This window comes from Amblyraja radiata, chromosome 1, assembly GCF_010909765.2.
Source record: "Amblyraja radiata isolate CabotCenter1 chromosome 1, sAmbRad1.1.pri, whole genome shotgun sequence".
Lineage (NCBI taxonomy): Eukaryota > Metazoa > Chordata > Chondrichthyes > Rajiformes > Rajidae > Amblyraja > Amblyraja radiata.
In genome coordinates this window covers 100,201,949-100,224,480 of record NC_045956.1, presented here as the reverse complement: position 1 = coordinate 100,224,480, position 22,532 = coordinate 100,201,949, and the positions used below count along the sequence as shown (strand labels likewise).

Here is a 22,532-nt window from a genome sequence, read left to right as displayed (position 1 = left end):
GCGGTACCCCACTAGTCACTGCCTGCCATTGTGAAAAGGACCCGTTTACTCCTACTCTTTGCTTCCTGTTTGCCAGCCAGTTCTCTATCCACATCAATACTGAACCCCCAATGCCGTGTGCTTTAAGTTTGTAAACTAATCTCTTATGTGGGACCTTGTCGAAAGCCTTCTGGAAGTCCAGATACACCACATCCACTGGTTCTCCCCTATCCACGCTACTAGTTACATCCTCGAAAAATTCTATAAGATTCGTCAGACATGATTTACCTTTTGTAAATCCATGCTGACTTTGTCCAATGATTTCACCACTTTCCAAATGTGCTGCTATCCCATCTTTAATAACTGACTCTAGCAGTTTCCCCACTACCGATGTTAGACTAACTGGTCTGTAATTCCCCGTTTTCTCTCTCCCTCCCTTCTTAAAAAGTGGGGTTACGTTTGCTACCCGCCAATCCTCAGGAACTACTCCAGAATCTAAAGAGTTTTGAAAGATTATTACTAATGCATCCACTATTTCTGGAGCTACTTCCTTAAGTACTCTGGGATGCAGCCTATCTGGCCCTGGGGATTTATCGGCCTTTAATCCATTTAATTTACCCAACACCACTTCCCGGCTAACCTGGATTTCACTCAATTCCTCCAACTCCTTTGACCGGTCCCCTGCTATTTCCGGCAGATTATTTATGTCTTCCTTAGTGAAGACGGAACCAAAGTAGTTATTCAATTGGTCCGCCATATCCTTGTTCCCCATGATCAACTCACCCGTTTCTGACTGCAAGGGACCTACATTTGTTTTAACGTACCGTAGAGGAGGGGAACAGTGGAAAAACAATGGAACAGTGGTTAAATTATTAAACTAGAAATCCAGATAACTGAGCTAATGAGACGAGTGTTCAAATTCCTCTACGGCAGAAGATAATTTTTATTCATCTTAATTAAATAATGGGGAATTTAACATTTGAAATCTGACATTTTTACCTAAGCTGGCCTATATGCCACTCCTGATCTACAGATATGTGGTTGAGACTTAGCTTCCCAACAACCCATCAAATGTTGAAGTTTAATTAAAAAGTTAAATGGGACACTGATCAAGCTTTCAGACTCCTCCTAATGAATATCTAGGGCCGGATATCTAAATGTGCGAGCTGTCTCAAAGACAAATCAAATAGCATATAATCATATTCAGAAAACTCCATCGACTGTCTAGAACCAATGATCACAGTCTCAAAGATTGGAGGCAATCTAAGAGCAGATGTGGAGAAATTTCCCGCAGAGGCTGGTGAATCTCTGGAATTAAGTACCCAACAGGATTGTGAAGATTCAGGTATATTCAAGGAAAAGATCAATAGATTTTTAAGGAATCAAGGGATAAGGGACCAGTTTACCTGATGTCACCCTCTGGTTCTTTTATCAAACATTTGCATCTATGCCTCTTTTATTAAACCTCAGCAACTGGAATTATTTCCTTTGTTTCACATCATTGACACATACTGTAGAAAGCAAGAGTGGGCAAAGACCATTCAATGCGAATGTGCTTGATCTAAACATTAGCATATTTTCACTCTCTTCCCTTGACCTTTCTATCACTAAATCCATAAATCACCTACTTAACACTTTCAGCTTTGGTCTTTGGACTCTAAAGAAATATTGTTTCATTTAATCCTTTCATGTCTACTTCTTATCTGGCCACTTGTGACCCCTAGTTCCAGACCTTTCCTCCACCCATTCCCAAAACAAATATCTTCCCTGCTTCCAGCCTGTAAAGCCATGACAGTATGTTGTATGTTCCATTCATCAACATTTTGGTCCATTTCATCTCTCCTTAAATGACTGTCCCACTACCATGAATCGGTCTGTGAACTTTCCATCATGCCTGTATGCCAACTATATATTTTCTTAGTGAGGAGATCAAAATGGCAGATAAAAATCCAGGTGTGCTCTCACAGAGCCCTTCTATAATTGTAGTAGTCCTGTACTCAAAAACACGCAAATTCAGCCTTACACATACAATTCGCTCTTTTTTAAATGGAAAAATACAGCATTGAAAGATGCCCTTCTTTCAGACTGAATCCATGCTGCCCATCATCCACCCATTCACACTAGCCTATGTTATTCCACTTTTGCATCCTCTCGCTACCCACAGGTGCAATTTACAAAAGCCAATTTAACCTACAAACCCGCTAACACGCATTATTTGTTTGCTGAACTTCCATGGCTTGCTTTCAATGACTTGTGTACAAGAACATCTACATATCAAAAACTCTCAATGTATCACTATTTAAATAATATTCTGATTTTCAGTGTTTCTTATTCGAGTTGATAATTTGGGATTTATTGACAATACAAGGGCATCTGCCAGGTACTTGCCCAGTCACTGAACTAGTCAAAATTATCTTGAAGCCTCATCAAAATCTTTCAAAGATTTTTAGAATTGTATCTAAATTTTCAAGATACAAAATGCTTCCTTTTAGCAGTCTCTCCTCTGAGAAAAACCCTGCAGTCATTAAAACAAAGAGATATCACTAACTTTAAGAAAGTCTATGCCCAAGAATTGTGTTGAATCCTTGGAAAAATTCTGGAATCTCTTCCTCTAAAGGAATGATGCACATGTGTGTGCATGTCTTTTAATATCTAGCATTTGTCCAGCCATTCAGCTAATCAAAACCCCATCACATCTGTATCCACCTATCACTCACTTTGTCCTGTTCTCACTTCTCTTCCAGCTTTCTCCCCACCACAATCGGCCTGAATCTGATCAACAGCACTATTTAAAAACAAAAACCTGCATCAGCAGCTCCTTGCATCTACAATGCACTTAATCCAAAAAAAAAAATCTCATTCTTTCTCTAATTCATCCTCTCCCTCCTATATAACTAAAAGTCTGACTGTGTGTGTGTGTGTGTGTGTGTGTGTGTGTGTGTGTGTGTGTGTGTGTGTGTGTGTGTGTGTGTGTGTGTGTGTGTGTGCATATAATTACATCTTCGCGAAAAAACGACGTGTTAACGATAAAATATTTACATATTCCGGTAGACATTTTTCCTGTGGAGTCCAAAACTACTTATCTGAAAATTTCATGCTTTATTTCTCGACTTGAAATGTTTAAAAATGACAAAACTTTGAATCTAAACAAGATGGTCTTGCTGATGACATCACAATGGGTCTGCTCCATGCGGCCTGCGCTGTGTTCCATGCGCTGCGAGATAACGTCACCCCCTCCGACCCCTCCCCCCGTTATTCAAAAGACGCTGCCGGAGATGAAGTCGACCCTCTCTCTCTGACCCTATCTCTCTACCCCCCTTCCTCTCTAGCCGCGCCTGCGAGTTGGGGGCTATGCGTGAGTGGATAGGGCGAGTGATGGGGTAAAAGGAGCGAATGAATAATATTAATTTAATATCAAGGGGGTGGCTAGTGTGTGTGTGTGTGTGTGTGTGTGTGTGTGTGGGGTGGTTAGTGTGAGTGTGTGTGTGTGTGTGTGTGTGTGTGTGTGTGTGTGGCTGCAGGACCCCCGCAACCGCACGTTGAGGGGACGGGACCCAACGGTCTAGTATACTATTAAAAGTCTTGTCTTGCTTGTGTGTGTGTGTGTGTGTGTGTGTGTGTGTGTGTGTGTGTGTGTGTGTGTGTGTGTGTGTGTGTGTGTGTGTGTGTGTGATGGTATTTCCGCCAAAACGGTACATGATAGCGCAGAATTTTTTGCAGAACCTTACTTGGCTTTTTCCCATCGTTGATCTAATCAAGTTTCCTTCAGATTTAATGTTATATTTCACGTTATTGATAGTTAACGGCTTAAAAAAGGCAACTTTGAGAATAATAACTGACTGCGAGTGAGACTTTTCTAGCAGCTTCCAGTGATGATGTCACAATGGCATCTCACAGACCTCCAATCAAAATGGGATCTCATTTACATATGCTGCCATGAACATTCCGCAAGCCGAAAATAACATCACAATGGGATCTCAGCTGCCATTCCCACAGCCCACTCCCCACAGAACTTTGGCGATGCCCCTCTCTAGAATTGTTGGCCCAATCGTTGAGCAGTAGCATCACCATTAGCAGAATCACGTGGGAAGGATTTATCGACTCCACGGAGCGTCAAAGCCGACTCAAAAGTCGAGTCCATTCATTGGCTCCTGGAAGCGCCGACTGTCCCCCCACTCCCCCACGTGGGAATGATTGATTGGCTCCAGGGAGCACCGACGCCGACCCAAACTTTGAGACCATTCATTGGCTCCGGGAAGTGCCGACTGCCACTCCCCTCCAGTGATCGCCAACGGGTTGCGTTGGAGGACCAGGCCTCCCGTGGGGGCTATGGGTGAGTGGTGGAATATTGCATTGGGGGGGGAATGGGTGAGTGATGGATTATTGCATTGGGGACAGGGCCCAACGGGTCCCACATGGTATCTACCTATCTACTTACCTACCTACCTACCTACCTATCACTAAAAATCTCATCTTGTTATCTTCCGGTTTGCATAGTTTTTACATCCGCGCAAAAACGGTACACGATAACGCTACCTTCTTCACCACCTTACTCACCATTCTCCTATGCTGCGTGCAACAAGTTTTGTTCCGATCGGTGGTATATTTAGTAAATTAAGGTTTAAAAATCTTTAAAACCGCGCATGCGCAGATTGGTATCCTCTCCTGTCAGTCACGGCAAGGCCCCTTCCTGCACCATCGCTGCACTGATTGGCCGCGTCCGCTGTCAGTCACCAGCCGTTACCGCCTCTGCCGCTGCCACTTCTGTCGTCTCCGTCGCCTCTACCGCTGCAGTCGCTCTGGGAGGAGTGGGGGAATTGAGGGAGAGGAGGGGGTAGGGAGGGAGAGGGAGGAAAGTGGGGGTGAGGAGACTGTGGGAATTTAGGGAGAGGAGGGGGTAGGGAGGGAGGGGGGGGGGATTTAGGGAGAGGAGGGGGTAGGGAGGGAGGGGGGGGAAGTGGGGGAGGTGAGGAGGGAGACTGGGGGGATTGAGGGAGAGTTGGGGTAGAGAGGGAGGAGAAAATGGGAGAGGTGAGGAGGGAGAGTGGGGGGGATGGAGGGAACGGAGGGGGCAGGGAGGGGAGAGGAGTTATGGAGGGAGTGACTGAGGATAGGGGAAAGGAGGGGTGAGGGAGGGATTGGGGGAGGGTTGGAGGAGAGGGGAAAGAGGGAGGAAGTGAGGAGGGAGAGTGGGGGACGAGGGAGAATAGAGGGAGAGGAGGGGGGAGTGGGAAATAAAGGGAGAGGACGGCAGTGGGGGAGGTGAGGAATGATAGTGAGGGGATAGGGGAGGTGAGGAGTGGAGGTGAGGAATGATAGTGAGGGGATAGGGGAGGTGAGGAGTGGGGGAGGTGGCAGATAGAGGGATAGGAGGGGTGTAGGGAGGGGAGATGAGTTATGGAGGTGGGGAGAGTAAGGGAAAGGAGGAGGGAGGGATTGGGTAGGAGGAGAGGGGAAAGAAGAGGGAGGGTGAAGACAAGAGGGAGAGAGTACTGGGGATGAGGGGAAATGAGCCGCGCTTGCGCAGTTGCGGGCTATGTGTGAGTGGTGGAATATTGCGTTGGGATAATGGGTTGCGTTGGGGGACCAGGCCTCCCAGGCGATAGGGACCCAACAGGTCCCAATTAGTCGAGTATCCTATTAAAAGTTGTGTGTGTGTATCTACGACAAAACGGTACACGGTATCGCTAAAATCTTTGCACAGCCTTACTCAGCTTTTTCCCGTCGTCAATCTTGTCAAGTTTCCTTCGGATTTGATGTTATATTTTACAAGTTATTAATATTTACACGTTTTAAAGGCCAACTTTAAGAATATCTGTCACTAAGCTCTGGCAGTTGCAGCTATGACATCACAATGGGATCTCACAGTCCCCAGACATTTGCAGCAATGTTGCCATCATAGAACACTTAGTCATGGTCCTGGCAGCACAGGAGGGGGAGGGGCCAGGGGAAGTGGAATTGGAAGTGCTGGGGAGGCAGGGGAAGTGTAATTGGAATTTTTTTATTTTTTTTTAAGTCCAGTACTGCCGATGCAGCGGAGTGGTGGAATCTTACGTTGGGGAACGGGTTGCGTTGGGGGACCAGGCCTCCCGCCTGACAGGGACCCAATGGGTTCCACTTGGTTGTGCGTGTGTGTGTGTGTGTGTGTGTGTGTGCGCATTTGTTTATTTGTTTGTGTGTGATCACATCTTTGCAAAAAAATTTACGTGGTAACGATAACATTTCTACATATTCCGATAGAGATTTTTCCCCTGGAATCCAAAATCTACATCTGAAAATTTCAGGCTTTATTTCTCGACATTACTGAATATGTTTAAAAATTACTTTGAATTTAAAATGTTTTTTCCTGTTAAAATCATTCTTCACAGCTTCCAACACACTTAGATACAGTTGCAAGACAAGAACACTGGCAGCAACACTGAACTTTTTAGCTCAATGGCATCTCACAGCAATTGCACATTTGCAACAATATTGCCATCATAGCTCCTGGCAGGACAGGAGGGGGAGGTATTGGTATTGCAATTGGGAAGATGATATTGGGAAGATGATATTGGGATTTTTTTTTCAACTCCAGTGCTGGGGGAGGCTCATGAAATATAGAGACATGAAAATAGAGGGAGAGGAGGAGAGGTAGGGAGTGGGGAATAAAGGGAGAGGAGGGCAGTGGAAGAGGTCAGGAAGGATGGAGGAGGGGGGGAGATAGGGGGAGGTGGGGGATAGAGAGAAAGGAGAGGGCAGGAGTTATGGAGGGAGGGAGTGACTGAGAGTAGGGGAAAGGAGAGGGAGGATGAAGAGGAGGGGGAGGGAGTGCTGGGGGATGAGGGGAAATGAGCCATGACTTCGCAGTTGGGGGCTATGAGTGAGTGGTGGAATATTGTGTTGGGGGAACGCTTTGCATTGGGGGAACGGGTGAGTGGTGGAATCTTGCGCTGGGGAACGGGTTGCGTTGGGGGGGACTAGGACACCCGTGTAACAAGTACCCAACGAGTCCCACTTAGTCAAGTTCTTACTAAAATCCATGTAAACAACATCCACTGCACCATCATCATTTGTCTCCTCCTTAAAAGAGCTCAGTCAAGCTAGTAAGACATGACCTTTCATGTACAAAGCCATGCTGACTGTGTTTAAATAACCCATTCTCTTCCAAATGGGAACACATTTTATATTGAAGAATCCTCTCCAGTAACTTCCCCACCACTGACAGGAGGTTCACCTGCCCCCAATTTTCTAGATTCGCTCTACTTCCGTTCTTAACCAAAGTAACAACATTAGCTACTCTCCAGTCCTCTGGGACTTCTCAACTCTATAACCTAGCTTTTGTTTAGTTTTGTGATACAGCATGGAAATAGGCCCTTTGGCCCACAGAGTTCACAGTAACCAACGATCAGCCATACACTAGTTCTATGTTATCCCACTTTTGCATCCGATACACACGGGGCAAGTTACAGAGCCAATTAACCTATAAACCTGCACGTCTTTGGGACGTGGGAGGAATCTGGAGCACCCAGAGAAAACTCAGTCAAAGAGAGAACATACAAACTCCGCACAAACAGCACCCATTCTCAGGATCGACCCTGGGTCTCTGACACTGTGAGGCAGCAGCTCTACCAATGACTGCTTCCTCCAACGGTTCCCTCCGCATCTCTCTGGTCAACTCATCCCTTCCTACCCAACCCACCCCTCCCCAAGTACTTTCCACTGTAACCGCAGGAGATGCAACACCTGTCCCTATACCTCTCCCCTCGAGTCTGTCCAAGGACCCCAACAGCCTTTTCAGGTGAGGCAGAGGTTCAATTGCACCTCCTCCAACCTCATCTACTGTATCCGCTGTTCCTGGTGTGGACTCCTGTATTTCGTTCGAGACCAAGCGCAGGCTTAGCAATCGTTTCATTGAACACATCCGCTCAGTCTGCCTAAACCTACCTGATCTTTTTTTAAATTTTAGTTTGTCTAAACAGTTTTGTTTTAGGGATTCTTTAGTTTTTCTATGTGGGGGAGGGGGTTAGGGTAAGGGGAAAACCGTTTCCCCCTTACCCTACGAGTATGCGACTATTTCTCCGTGTCGCGTCCTCACCCCCCCCCCCTCCTCGTGGCCTACCACTGGATCGGCGCAGCCTACCACTGGATCGGCATGGCCATTCCTACCGGAGACCGGGGACCGGACCAGAGCTTCGGCAGCGTGGAGCGGGCGATACCTACCTGGATCGCCGTTTGAAGCTCCAGAGCGTTGGGCCCGCTGCTCCAACATCGCGGCACTGTGGTACGCAGAGCTCCCAGCGCGGGCAGCGCTGACCGACATCGCGAAGTCCTGGGGCCCTTTGCCGAAGGTCGCCAGCGTGAATCTCGGGGACGTCGGGGGCGTGGCCTGGGGACGTCGGGAGCTGTGGACTCCAGTGGGAAGCAACCGATTTGGAGGCCCAAGCCGCTGAGGTTGGCCTCCCGTTCCGAAGTCGGAGTGCCAACATCCCGGCGAGCGGGCCTGAGCGGCGGGCTGCCCGTTGCGGCGACTGGGGAGGGCTCCGGAGACCCCGACCACGGGTGAACATCAGAGGAAGATGACTGACTTTGGTGCCTTCCCTCACAGTGGGAAACTTTGATTCTGTTGTGTGGGGATGTTTTATGTTGAACACTATCGTGTGTTGTGTTATTTATTTTATTGTATGGCTGTATGGTGATCACATTTCACTGTGCCAATTGGCACGTAACAAATAAATGTATCTTGTATCTTGTATCTCCCGGTTGCTCAACACTTTAACTCCCCCTCCCATTCCCACACTGACCTTTCTGTCTTGGGCCTCCTCCATTCTCAGAGTGAGCCTAGCGCAAATTGGAGGAACAGCACCTCATATTTTGCTTGGGTAGCTTACACCCCAGCAGTATAAACGTTGACTTCTCTAATTTCAAGTAGCCATTGCTTTCCCTCTGTCTCCATCCTCTCCCACTTACCAGTTCTCCGACCAGTCTTACTGTCTCCGATTACATTTTATTTCTGCACCGCCCACTCGCATGACATCAGTCTGAAGAAGGGTCTTGACCCGAAACGTCACCCATTCCTTCTCTCTAGAGATGCTGCCCGTCCCGCTGAATTGTTCCAGCATTTTGTGTCTATCTTCGATTTAAATCAGCATCTGCAGTTCTTTCCTATACATTCTGTACTGTACATTTCTATGCTCTATTCATCCATGATACATGGACATTGCTGGAATATCAGCATTTATTGTCCAACCCCAGATGTTCATGCCCTAGCTGGTCTGAAGCTCCTAAAGCAATAAACAAATATGTCGCACAGCAGATTGATTATAAGCGACGTAACAAAATGGTGGTATAATATTGTATTCCATAAGCAATAATGAAGTATGGCAAGAATAAATAGATAACATGTGAAATTTTCAATACAAATTCTAATTTTACTGATAAATGTAATTTACTTTTAAAGTACTTCCTCACTTAATACAACATCACTTTTTTTGTGTATTAATTTTTTATGCAGATTGAAAATCTTCCATTCTTGAGATTACAGGATACAAAATATGAAGATACAGTCAATCTTTTTTTTGTCAATATTCAAGTCTCGAGTTGACTACAACTGGAAAATGTACTTGTAATTGATCTATAATCGTCCCACAGTGACCTCCATATTTTGTTACAACTGCAATTAGGACTAGATTAGTTGCGGAAACAGAAAGGACAAACGAAGCACTTGCAAAAATCAAGACTGGCTCTTCCCCAGTCTGCACAAAATAAAAGTACAAAAATTGGTATTGTTTACATCACAATGAAGTAGGCAATTTACTAAGCAGAGCAACAATGTAGCTTAAAAAAAAAAGTGCTATAAACCAAGTATTCTGGTAACTTACAATTTACATTAAAACAAATGCTACTTCACAAATACAGTATAGGGAAATGGTGCAGCTGTTAATTTCCCTGCAGCACTGGACTTTCTTTGACTGTCACCCAAGCTAAATTAATAAACACAACAGCCAAACCACCACTCATGAAACAATAATTGACCCAAGAGAGCATCAGAGCATGATTATGTCAACAAGGATCAAGATAGTTACAAAAATATTTTTATTTTTTTACTACAGAAGTTCTAAATAGACGAACTGCAAGGTGGATACATGGTTTGTGTTTAGAGCAAATCAATACATACATTTTAATAAAGGATATATCAACTTTAATAAATTCACGTCAAACCAGTCACACAAAATCTAATCTGTTACAGCCAAGATTTACTCTGTACCAATGACAAACTACAATTTTTGACAGGAGCTGAACAATTTAAAATATTTTCTACATGGTCAGTTTTTAAGTACAAGTACACATGGATCTGATAGAAGGTCTTTGAGATTATTAATGCATCACTAAATATTTATGACTTGAAGTCTGAACTTCCAATTAATAATGCAAGAAACTGATTTTACATGTGCCAGTAAGTTGGTCATGCCATGTTCCATATTTGTGTCCTTTATATGTAATATTTTGTCAAATACCTATTCCAATCCAGCAGCAAAGTGTGTTCTTTGGTTGTATACTATTTACTGCATACAGAACCAAAATATTTGTATCTGAAATGATTCTATTGGATACAATACGTCTATGGACATTGAAATAAAATAAAAAAAATTTGCTGAAGGGACATAACAATTCTGATAAAAATAGCGGTAAAGCTGTTCGTGAACATAAAGTCATCAATCATATACGTTGACTGTGCCAAACAGCAACCTGTTGTAGTTACATGATTTGCAATTATTTTTCAGAAGACGGACAAAAATGACACCGTGGATTAATAACTTATTTTCCCTCCAAAATAATCGCTTGTTTTAAGATAATTAAAATATCATCTTAGCACCATGAAAAAAAATTCTAAATGAATGACAAACGCAACCTGAGTGAGCATCCATAGTACTATGTTATTTACAGTCATACATTGAACCTCCTTTTGTAACATAGCTATTTTCAATAAAGAAAACCAATTTTGTTTTAAGAGTACATTACACATTTTTATTCAATATAAAAACCATGCATACTTACACTGTGGCAGTTAAAAGCTAAATTATTTAATACACCTCACAGTTGTCTTAGAAAACATTATTTTCCTATCTTTGATCATTTTAATGTAATGTAAAAAAATTGTAGGTGTTACACTATAAGGAATAATATAGCAAGATAGCCTCTTTGCAGTTGATTGAAAAATCTAACTTAGCATAAATGATCTAAAAACGACACGTTTTGCAGACTGCATATGCCACACAAAAGGAAATTTGTCGCAATAAGTCATTGCAAATGCATTTCAATTTATTTTCTTGAACAATGCTTCCTTCATTTATACAAGAATTGTGAAAGGATTTTTCAGATGTTGTAATACACGATGGTCATGTAGAGTTTCTAGAGTAATACATTTCACTTCACATGCATATTGTGATGTAATGTGCCATATATTATACATAGGACTCTCATATTTTGCTGCATTGTACACATTCGGTTTCAGGCAAGGTTATATTTTATCATTTGGAGTCAACTATCACTCATTTATCTTGCAATTTACCAAATCCTTGACTAATTTTAGCTGTATATTCTGAAAAAAAATCATCTTTTTTTAAAACAGTTTAATATAAGGAAGTGAAAACTGTTGTAAAGTCAAGAAATTCTTTTGCATCAGGTTCAAATTTGAAATGATATGTTGCAAGCATTATGTAGATATTTACAGTGATATTTTATAGGTTGCAAAAATAAAGAGAAAAAAAGTTACAGTAATTGTTGGCACCGTCTTGGATCAAACAAGAAAACCTAACCTGCAGGAACTGCTGTCTGTTTCATTGTCTTCTTCACTCTCTTCATCCTTAGCTTCATGCTTGCCATGCCACTCTATTGATTCATGGTCGTCAGTGGTAAACTCAAATGAGGGGAGATCTGGGGCAGGGGGGACATGCCAAGATGGTGAATTTTGAATGTTCTGCTGGCTCGATCTCTGATAGTTGATAGATGCCAATGGTTGTTGCAGGTGTCCAGAGTCTAGAAATTTTCTCCCATTATTGGATGCACCTTGATCTTTGTTCCAAAATTCTCCGCGTCGATTGTCATTGGATGTAGGAGGAGATGCAGAGTGACCAAAAAACCGGCATCGGATGCGTAAAATCTGTTTCACATCAAATTCTTTACGTGTAACAGACATTTTCTGTTCACCTAGGCAATTGTCAAGGCAACTGAGGAGGCTATGCTTGTAAGGCAAGGCAGCGCTGTATTTTGCACAGCCCAGCCTCAATTATATACTTGCTAGACCCCTGCTTGTAGCTGAATGAAACAATGCTTTCACAGAGTTAAATTCCTCTTAGATCTTCAACAGCAGAATGTCAGTTAATGAAAAATACGATGAAGGAAATGTGAAGAGAAGGCAGGGATGAGTCCGTGTTCAATCAATCGAAACTCACAAATCAACCTACAGTATGACGATCAGTGCACTTTTCATTGCCGTCATCTCTACAACACTACCAGCTGCATTAAAAAACACTGACAGCATTCATTAAACCCTTTTTGAAAGCTGAAATCCAGCACTCCCCTTTCTCTGAACCACAAATGAATGAAAGGGCAACTTGCACATAGCAACCTATCACAATACTTTTCATTTGCATTCCCTCCCCTTTGTTGCATTAACTCTTTAAATATTCTCCCTTGCATTCTATTGCAAAATTAATCATGCAGATGCGTCTCTTTCAAACTTGATTAATTTTTTTTCAAGAATATCTAATGAATAATAAAATTAATTTTATATTAAAGTAAATAATGTCATTTCTGCAATCAAATAAAAAATACACCTTGGGTCAGGAAATGAATCTTTAAACAAAGCATTTCAGCTGTCTGAAGTAGTACACTATTCATTTTATGGAATTTTGCAATATTCAACTAATTTTCTTGATCAGCTAATTGACCACTGATCTTACCAAAAGATACAGAGCACTTCAATTACATCTTAGCCTAAGTCTGCAGGTTCATTTAGCACTTTAGGATAGCAAGTAGAATTTCTACAAATTTCAAACTGTTATCCAGGTGGAAATGGAAATTGGCACAGGGTTAAATTCTGTTAAATTGCTGCATTGTTTCCCCCATTTGTGCACAAACATCTGTACTGTAGTAGTTGCAGTCGATGGAAATCTCATGCTCTGTATTTCACATTCTTTCTTTGGATTGCCAAGTGCAATCGATTATAATGCTGTAAATGTATGTTTTGAAATTACAGTGATCACTCACAGGAGTTTAGATAAATGACAGCCTGGGACATTTTAGGATTCTGAAAGGGACTGAGTTTCATTACTGAGGGACTTCCTTAAGGCTGTCTTAAGACAAGGAGCTAGCCATTAGAACAGAGACATGGAGAATTTGTTTTAACTTGGAGAGTTTTAAATATGCACCATACAGCACAGTGAAGTCTCAGTTGTTGAGTATATTTTAAATTGAGTTAACAGATTTTTATGACAGGCAGAGAACCTAGGGAATGGGGATCAGGCAGGAAAGTTCAATAGTGAGCATTGAGTAACAAGGTAAAAGTTTGAGGGCCATTTGCTTGATTCATCCTTCCATTTATTATGCTGTTCTTATGAGTCACTGGAACCACTGCGTCTGGTCTTCTTAACCTAACCAGAAATATTTATGGGCTAATGCAAAGCTTTTTCAGCATCTAATACAAAAACATAAAAAATACACCAGAAATGTAGGTCTGCAACCGATCCTATCAAAGGACCTTCTGTTCAGAGACACAATAGAATGTAGCATAACAGTTATGTTGAGAGGCCAGTAACACAGAGTTGCGGATTAATGATCAAGAGACACCAGTGTTAATCCAATTTAACCAGCTAGAGAATTCAAATTCAGCTAATTGAATAAAATCTGGAATGAAATGCTATTGTAATGCCGACTATAAAACTATTAATTATCATAAAAATCCACCTGGTTGACTTGCATCCTTAAGGAAAGCGATTCTGTCTTTTTTACCCAGTCAAGATTATATACGACTCTGAACCTACAAAAATTGCAATTAATTCTCAGCTACGTTAGAGGGAAGATACATTCAGTTGTATCGAACTTTGGTTTAAGGTTCTTTGCCATCTTGTCAAAGGCAAAGCAAATGGGTAATAACAGTTTAACAGCTGATCACATAATCCAATAAATAAATATGAAAAGACACACTCCTTCAGTGAACTTGTATTCTGTACATTTATTAGCTTTTCTGAGGATACTGTCTCTTTTAAAAAGAGACCAAAATATTTTGGGGAATGTTTTGGGGAACACAAGCATGACTCCAAGTTACCCGATGTCCACCATATTTTTGTCTGCCTAATTCCTAACCTGACCTCAGCCAGCAGTATTCTAAAGAAGTTCAACAGAAGCTTTAAAATCTATACTTTATAGGCTCATGACTCTACTTTGTGTTCAACAATTTCAAATAATTGATTAATTAAAAACTGCAGCATGGAAACTGGTCCTTTGGCCTACCAATTCCATGCCAATCATCAATCATCTATTCGCACTAGTTCTATGTTTATCCACTTTTGCATCCACTCTCTAAACACTTGGAGCAATTTACAGAGGCAAATTCACCCATATCTGTGGTGTTGGAAGGAACCAGAGCAATGAACTAGGGTAACTGGTGCTGTGAGGCAGCAGCTCTACCGCTGCATAATTGTGCCCCATTTAATGCTGCAGGGGATTTGTTGTTACATCTATGACCAGGCTATTAAAGAAAATGGGGGCGAGGGGTGGCTGCCTCCAACAAGCAATCAAATCATTATCAAATTCTGCAGAAAAAAACAGCAATTGGATTTGGATCAAAAGGAGAGACAACAATTGGGCTACAAGATGAAGACAGGGGGGTATGGAATTGAGGGGGGGGTGTAACTGGGACGCCAGGTATCACCGTTGAGCCCTCTGGAGATGTTGTGGACATCAATGAAACATCAAAGAAGGAGGGTGCCCACCTGATGACCCCGATGAATTACCTACCCTACCTTTCACCACTCCAATCCCACTGCAAATAGCAAGAGTGCCGACATATTACAGGGATTGAAACATCAAGTCCTATTAGCTCTACTTTACTTTTGCTGTTCCCATTTACACCCTTGTTAGATCTTTTGTCTCTCCACTGAAATGTCTTTTGGAGAGAGGGAGAGGGGGAGAGGGAGGGGGGGAGAGGGAGGGGGGAGAGAGAGGGGGGTAGAGGAAGGGGGAGAGGGAGGGGGGGAGGGAGGAAGGGGGGGGGGGAGAGGAAGGGGGGAGAGGGAGGGGGGAGAGGGAGGGGGGGAGAGGGAGGGGGGAGGGGAGGGGGAGGGGGAGGGGGAGATTTTTTGTCAAATTTTGGTTGATTAATACTCTTCTAAAGCATGTTTTATCACAATAAAATGCAATCCAGTTTCACTGACTCGAAATTATATGATTCACTTCAAATCCTTCCAAAAGGTTCAACATTTTAGCAATTGTAAGCTCATTTATATTCAATTTTGTTAAGCTTGTTTAAAAAAAATATATATCCTTCGACTAAAGTAATTGTTTAAGATTCCATAAAAGAAGTAATGCCTAAATATATGAAAAAGTAATGTCACTTACCAACATTAAATTCAGTTTTCAGAATGTGAGAAAATGCATCTAGAATCAGAACAATTTTCCACTTCAGTCATTCTGGAAAACACAAGATTTCACATAAAATCTCAGCGAAATGTGAGATTATTGCAGTTATTCACAATCTAAAATGACAATCAGTAAACTGATGGTCAATTACAGGACCTTACATTAGCTAAGTAACTGAAATTGTAATATATATTCATACCATTAAGAGCACTAAAGTGACAAAACAGACAACGATGACAACAGAACCAAGATTTCTTAGCTACTTCCAAAATTGGCTTCTGGCCTTTTGAGTATCCTTTCCAATGATTAAGTAATTGTTAAAGAACTGCCAATAGTACAAGTTTCTATTCCACCTTTATTTCACAATCTATTTTTTCAATAGGGGGGTTGCACGTAAGGTCACCGGGTCATAGGGCTCGACGCACAGAGACGCTAAATCCAACTGGTAGACATCCGTCACTTCCGGTATATGTTATTAATGCTAGAAACGCGTACCTTCCTACCTGTTAAAAACCACCAAAATGTTGAATTTTTGCGCTGAAAAAAATTGTGGGAGTCGGGGTAAGTGTGAGAGACATGTACCCAACTTCAGAATTCCAAACGTGAAGCGAAATGAAGGTATAGAGAGGGGAGAACTGAAGGGACTACAGCAGCTAAAGTGCTTGGTAAACATTGAAAATATTGGGAATTGTCGCGTTTGCTCACTGCATTTCATCAAGTAAGGCAATATTTGTGTTTTTTCTTGATTCCTTTGGTATCTAAAAATTCTCAGAAGTGATAAATCTGGCTGTAAATTTTTCTTCAGATGCATTTTCATTTTGTACGTAAAACCCCCACGAGAACCATGGGCGATTAAAAAAATTACAGCCAGATTTATCACTTCTGAAACTTTTTAGATGCCAATGGAATCAAGAAAAAACACAAATAATGCCTTACTGTTGATGAAATGCAGTGAGCAAACGGCCAATGTTCGCCAAGCACTCGGGCTGTTGTTGTCCCTTCAGCTCTTGTTTCTAGCTACCGTCATTTCTCCTCACTTTTGGAATTCTGAAGTATGCTAAATGTCTCACATGCTTATCCCGATTTCCATAATTATTTACAGCGCAAAAATTGACAATGTCAGCGGGTTTCAACAGACCCGCTACGCTGAAAACAATGGTAAGTGTCTACCTGTAGTACATCGCGTGTAATCCATTTGGAGTAGCGTAGCAACAGTACGGGTCATGGGTCGTGACCCGACTGCCGTGAAACCTCCCTATATCTTAAGGGGTTGGACAGGCTAGATGCAGGAAGATTGCTCCCGATGTTGGGGAAGTCCAGGACAAGGGGTCACAGCTTAAGGATAAGGGGGAAATCCTTTAAAACCGAGATGAGAAGAACTTTTTTCACACAGAGAGTGGTGAATCTCTGGAACTCCCTGCCACAGAGGGTAGTCGAGGCCAGTTCATTGGCTATATTTAAGAGGGAGTTAGATGTGGCCCTGGTGGCTAAGGGGATCAGAGGGTATGGAGAGAAGGCAGGTACGGGATACTGAGTTGGATGATCAGCCATGATCATATTGAATGGCGGTGCAGGCTCGAAGGGCCGAATGGCCTACTCCTGCACCTAATTTCTATGTTTCTATGTTTCTATCTAACATGACAATAATGTAATTGGTAGTAACAGGAGTCTATGATCAGTGACTATAATCAAGAGATTGCTTGGAAATTAACAAATCAGTAACAGAACTGGAGCACAAAACACTTATTTGTCTATAATTGCTCCATGAACCACATGGTCTGCTGAGCCGCTTCAAAGGGCACTTTATAGTCAAAAATGCTTTGGTGGGTATGGATTATAAATGGGCAAGGATATCAGATTTCCTTGCCTAAACACCTTATTGAGGCAGATGGGGGTTTTAAAACCGGAAACGTGGCCGACGGGCAGGACTTCAGGTCAGAATGAAGCGCTGGGGACTTCGGCCCCCTCTCCCTACTATCCTACTGGCCAACGTACAGCCCCTTGAAAACAAAGTGGAGGACTTAAGGGCAAGGCTGCTTTATCAAAGGGAGCTGAGGGAATGCTCTGTGTTCTGTTTCACAGGGACATGGCTCACCCCCAGCTCCCCAGACACAGCGGTCCAGCCTGAAGGGTTCTCCATCCACCGTATGGACCGTACCTTGGCATCTGGGAAAGGGAGAGGAGGGGGTGTCTGCCTCATGGTCAACTCTGCATGGTGCTCAGACGTGGCAGCCCTGTCCAACTCCTGCTCTCCACACCTGGAACATCTGGCGGTGAAGTGCCGTCCCTTCTACCTCCCAAGGGAATTCACCTCCATTATCCTGACCGCGGTCTACATCCCACCCCAGGCAGACATCCGTCTGGCACTGGAGGAGCTGCACGCCATGGTCAACAAACACCAGACGTCTTACCCCGAGGCATTTACCACCATTGCTGGGGACTTCAATAAGGCAAACCTAAAGAAATCACTCCCAAACTTCCATCAACATGTCTCCTGCAGCACCAGAGGACCAAACACCCTCGACCACTGCTACACCACCATCAAGAATGCCTATCGTTCTATCCCTCGCTCTCATTTCGGTAAATCCGACCATACAGCGGTGCTGCTTCTTCCTGACTTGAACGAATACGCCACAGTCATTACAGACTTCGTAAAGAAATGTGTGGAGGACTGCATCCCTACAAAAACCTTCCGAGTGTTTCCCAATCAGAAACCTTGGATGAACTTTGAGATCCGCATTCTTCTGAAGTCCAGACACAGGGCATTCACTTCCGATGATACAGTGGCCTACATGAAGACCAGATACGACCTTGGTAAGGCCATCAAAAAGGCCAAAAGGGACTTCTGCTCCAAACTGGAGGATAAGACAGATGTTCGGCAGCTGTGGAGGGGCCTGAATGCAATCACCTCCTACAAGGCGAAACCAGGAGGCAGCTCGAATGTCGGCGAAACATCACTCCCTGACGAGCTCAATGCGTTTTACGCACGCTTTGATAGGGAGAATACTGATGTGCCTTCCCGAGCCCCCATTCGCTGTGATGGTATTTCAGTCTCAGTCACAGAGGCCGCGTCAGGAAATCCTTCAGAGGGGTGAACCCTCGGAAAGCGCCTGGACCGGATGGTATACCCGGTCGTGTTCTAAAAACCTGTGCGGACCAACTGGCTGGAGTTTTTACGGATATTTTCAACCTCTCACTTCTGATGGTCTGAGGTCCCCACCTGCTTTAAGAGGGCATCAATTATACCAGTGCCCAAGAAGATTAAGGTGACGTGCCTCAATGACTATCGACCAGTGGCACTAACGCCGGTGGTGATGAAGTGCTTTGAGAGGTTGATCATGGAGCAAATCAACTCCTACCTCGACAAAAACCTGGACCCACTTCAGTTCGCTTACCGCCACAACGGATCAACGGTGGATGCGATCTCGCTGGCCCTCCACTCCACTCTGGACCACTTGGACAACAAAAACTCATATGTCAGGCTGTTATTCATCGATTACAGCTCGGCATTTAACACAATCATCCCCTCCAAGCTGATTACCAAACTCGCAGAACTGGGTCTCTGCGCATCCCTCTGCAATTGGATCCTCGACTTCCTCATTCACAGACCACAGTCTGTTCGTATTGGTGGAAATGTGTCAGCCTCGATAATAATCAGCACGGGAGCACCTCAAGGCTGCGTGCTCAGCCCCCTGCTGTACTCACTCTATACTCATGACTGCGTAGCCAGTCACAGTGCCAACTCCATCATCAAGTTCGCTGACGACACCACTGTTGTGGGACGTATCACTGATGGGGATGAGTCAGAGTACAGAAGAGAGATCGAGCAACTGCCCATATGGTGCCAGCGCAATAACCTGGCCCTCAACACCAGCAAAACCAAGGAACTGATTGTGGACTTTGGAAGGAGTAGGATGGGGACCCACAGCCCCATCTATATCAACGGGTCGATGGTTGAAAGGGTCAAGAGCTGCAAATTCCTGGGCATGCACATCTCTGAAGATCTCTCCTGGTCCGAGAACACTAATGCAATTATCAAGAAAGCTAATCAGCGCCTCTACTTCCTGAGAAGATTACGGGGAGTCGGTTTGTCAAAGAAGACTCTCTCTAACTTCTACAGGTGCACAGTAGAGAGCATGCTGACCGGTTGCATCGTGGCTTGGTTCGGCAATTTGAGCGCCCTGGAGAGGAAAAGACTACAAAAAGTAGTAAACACTGCCCAGTCCATCATCGGCTCTGACCTTCCTTCCATCGAGGGGATTTATCGCAGTCGCTGGCTCAAAAAGGCTGGCAGCATCATCAAAGACCCACACCATCCTGGCCACACACTCATCTCCCTGCTACCTTCAGGTAGAAGGTACAGGAGCCTGAAGACTGCAACAACCAGGTTCAGGAATAGCTACTTCCCCACAGCCATCAGGCTATTAAACCTGGCTCGGACAAAACTCTGATTATTAATAACCCATTTTCTGTTATTTGCACTTTATCAGTTTATTTATTCATGTGTGAATATATTTATATTATGGTACTAGACTAAGTGGGACCCGTTGGGTCCCAGCATCACACAGGAAGGCTGGTCATCCAACGCAATATTCCACCTCTCCACCAATTCTAAAATTGGTGGCCAGTTGGGAGGGGGGGCTTTCTGGAGCGCTAGTATGGGTGTTGTGGGCTGAAGGGACTGGTTTCCAGAGGGCTAGTATGCAAATTGTGCGCCAAATGGATTCTTGGGCTGGCGTCTCAGTCAATCAAGCCTGTTGTGCTGGCAACTCACTCACTCACTCACGGCTGGTGGGCTGGTAGTTGACTCACGGCTAATCCTTGAAATTCTATTTCAAGCAGGGTACAAGGCCACCAAATTCAAGTGCAGTTTCTTACCACTTCTAGCAGGGTGCAAGGCCACCAAATTCAAGTGCAGTTTCATACCATTTGAAGTAGGGTGCAAAGCCACAAAAGACAGCGAGTCGTGACCTCTCCCTCCTCCATCTTGCAGAGACTGAGCCACACCCACATTTCCGGGTTTTATAACTCCTACCCCCCCCCCCCCCAACCGGAAAAGGTGTGGCTTTCATGGGGTGATTGACAGGAGAGAGATTCTCAACATTTAAAAAAAAACTAATAACACTTTTATTTTTCATTGATGGGAAGAATTCTCTGCACCTGCTCAGCGGAGGGGGGACTGAGTACGATGGCCAAAAATCACAGCCGTAAGTGGTAGCGTTTTATTTAAAATCAATATACAGTGCAAACAGGAAGTGCATTTACAGTAGTGCCTTTCAACTTCAAGCCAATGCACCCACGCCACCATTTGCAGTAAGTAGTGCATTTCAACTTCATGCCACCATTTGCAGTAAGTGGTGCCTTTCAACTTCAAGCCAATGCACCCATGCCACCATTTGCAGTAAGTAATGCCTTTTAACTTCAAGCCAATGCATCCAAGCCACCATTTGCAGTAAGTGATGCCTTTTAACTTCAAGCCATTGCATCCAAGCCACCATTTGCAGTAAGTAGTGCCTTTCAACTTCAAACCACACCCAAGCCACACCCGCCACCATTAGCAGTAAGAGGTGCCTTTCAACTTAATGCCAAAGCACCCAAGCCACCATTTGCAGTAAGTAGTGCCTTTCAACTTCAAGCCACAATTTGCAGTAAGTAGTGCCTTTCAACTCAAGCACAATTTGCAGTAATAGTGCTCAACCAAGCCACCATTTGCAGTAATAGTGCCTTTCAACTTCATGCCACCATTTGCAGTAAGTGGTGTCTTTCAACTTCAAGCCACACCCAAGCCATCATTTGCAGTAAGTGGTGTCTTTCAACTTCAAGCCACACCCAAGCCATCATTTGCAGTAAGTGATGTCTTTCAACTTCAAGCCACACCCAAGCCATCATTTGCAGTAAGTGATGTCTTTCAACTTCAAGCCACACCCAAGCCATCATTTGCAGTAAGTGGTGTCTTTCAACTTCAAGCCACACCCAAGCCATCATTTGCAGTAAGTGGTGTCTTTCAACTTCAAGCCACACCCAAGACACCATTTGCAGTAAGTGGTGTCTTTCAACTTCAAGCCACACCCAAGTCACTATTTGCAGTAAGTGGTGTCTTTCAACTTCAAGCCACACCCAAGCCATCATTTGCAGTAAGTAGTGCCTTTCAACTTCAAAGCTCCCAAGCCACCATTTGCAGTGTGGTGTCTTTCATAGAAACATAGAAATTAGGTGCAGGAGTAGGCCATTCGGCCCTTCGAGCCTGCACCGCCATTCAATATGATCATGGCTGATCATCCAACTCAGTATCCCGTACCTGCCTTCTCTCCATACCCTCTGATCCCCTTAGCCACAAGGGCCACATCTAACTCCCTCTTAAATATAGCCAATGAACTGGCCTCGACTACCCTCTGTGGCAGAGAGTTCCAGAGATTCACCACTCTCTGTGTGAAAAAAGTTCTTCTCATCTCGGTTTTAAAGGATTTCCCCCTTATCCTTAAGTTGTGACCCCTTGTCCTGGACTTCCCCAACATCGGGAGCAATCTTCCTGCATCTAGCCTGTCAAACCCCTTAAGAATTTTGTAAGTTTCTATAAGATCCCCTCTCAATCTCCTAAATTCTAGAGAGTATAAACCAAGTCTATCCAGTCTTTCTTCATAAGACAGTCCTGACATCCCAGGAATCAGTCTGGTGAACCTTCTCTGCACTCCCTCTATGGCAATAATGTCCTTCCTCAGATTTGGAGACCAAAACTGTACGCAATACTCCAGGTGTGGTCTCACCAAGACCCTGTACAACTGCAGTAGAACCTCCCTGCTCCTATACTCAAATCCTTTTGCTATGAAAGCTAACATACCATTCGCTTTCTTCACTGCCTGCTGCACCTGCATGCCTACTTTCAATGACTGGTGTACCATGACACCCAGGTCTCGCTGCATCTCCCCTTTTCCTAG

The 22,532-nt window shown here is 43.9% G+C and overlaps 1 protein-coding gene across 7 annotated transcripts in view; it reads right to left on the bottom strand.

The window, feature by feature from the left end:
* klhl5 (kelch like family member 5) overlaps positions 1-22,532 on the bottom strand; it is a 123,162-nt gene that overhangs the window by 68,637 nt on the left and 31,993 nt on the right. For 5 of the 7 annotated variants that reach the window (XM_033027059.1, XM_033027041.1, XM_033027069.1 and 2 more), the window contains exon 2: positions 15,577-15,648. Coding sequence is in view for 2 of the 7 variants with exons in the window: in XM_033027033.1 (XP_032882924.1) it covers positions 11,775-12,154 (380 nt within the window). In the remaining 5 variants the exon portion in view is untranslated. Of the gene's footprint in view, positions 1-11,774; positions 12,489-15,576; positions 15,649-22,532 lie in introns of those variants that run through there. The other 2 variants (XM_033027033.1, XM_033027086.1) reach the window with 2 other exon arrangements.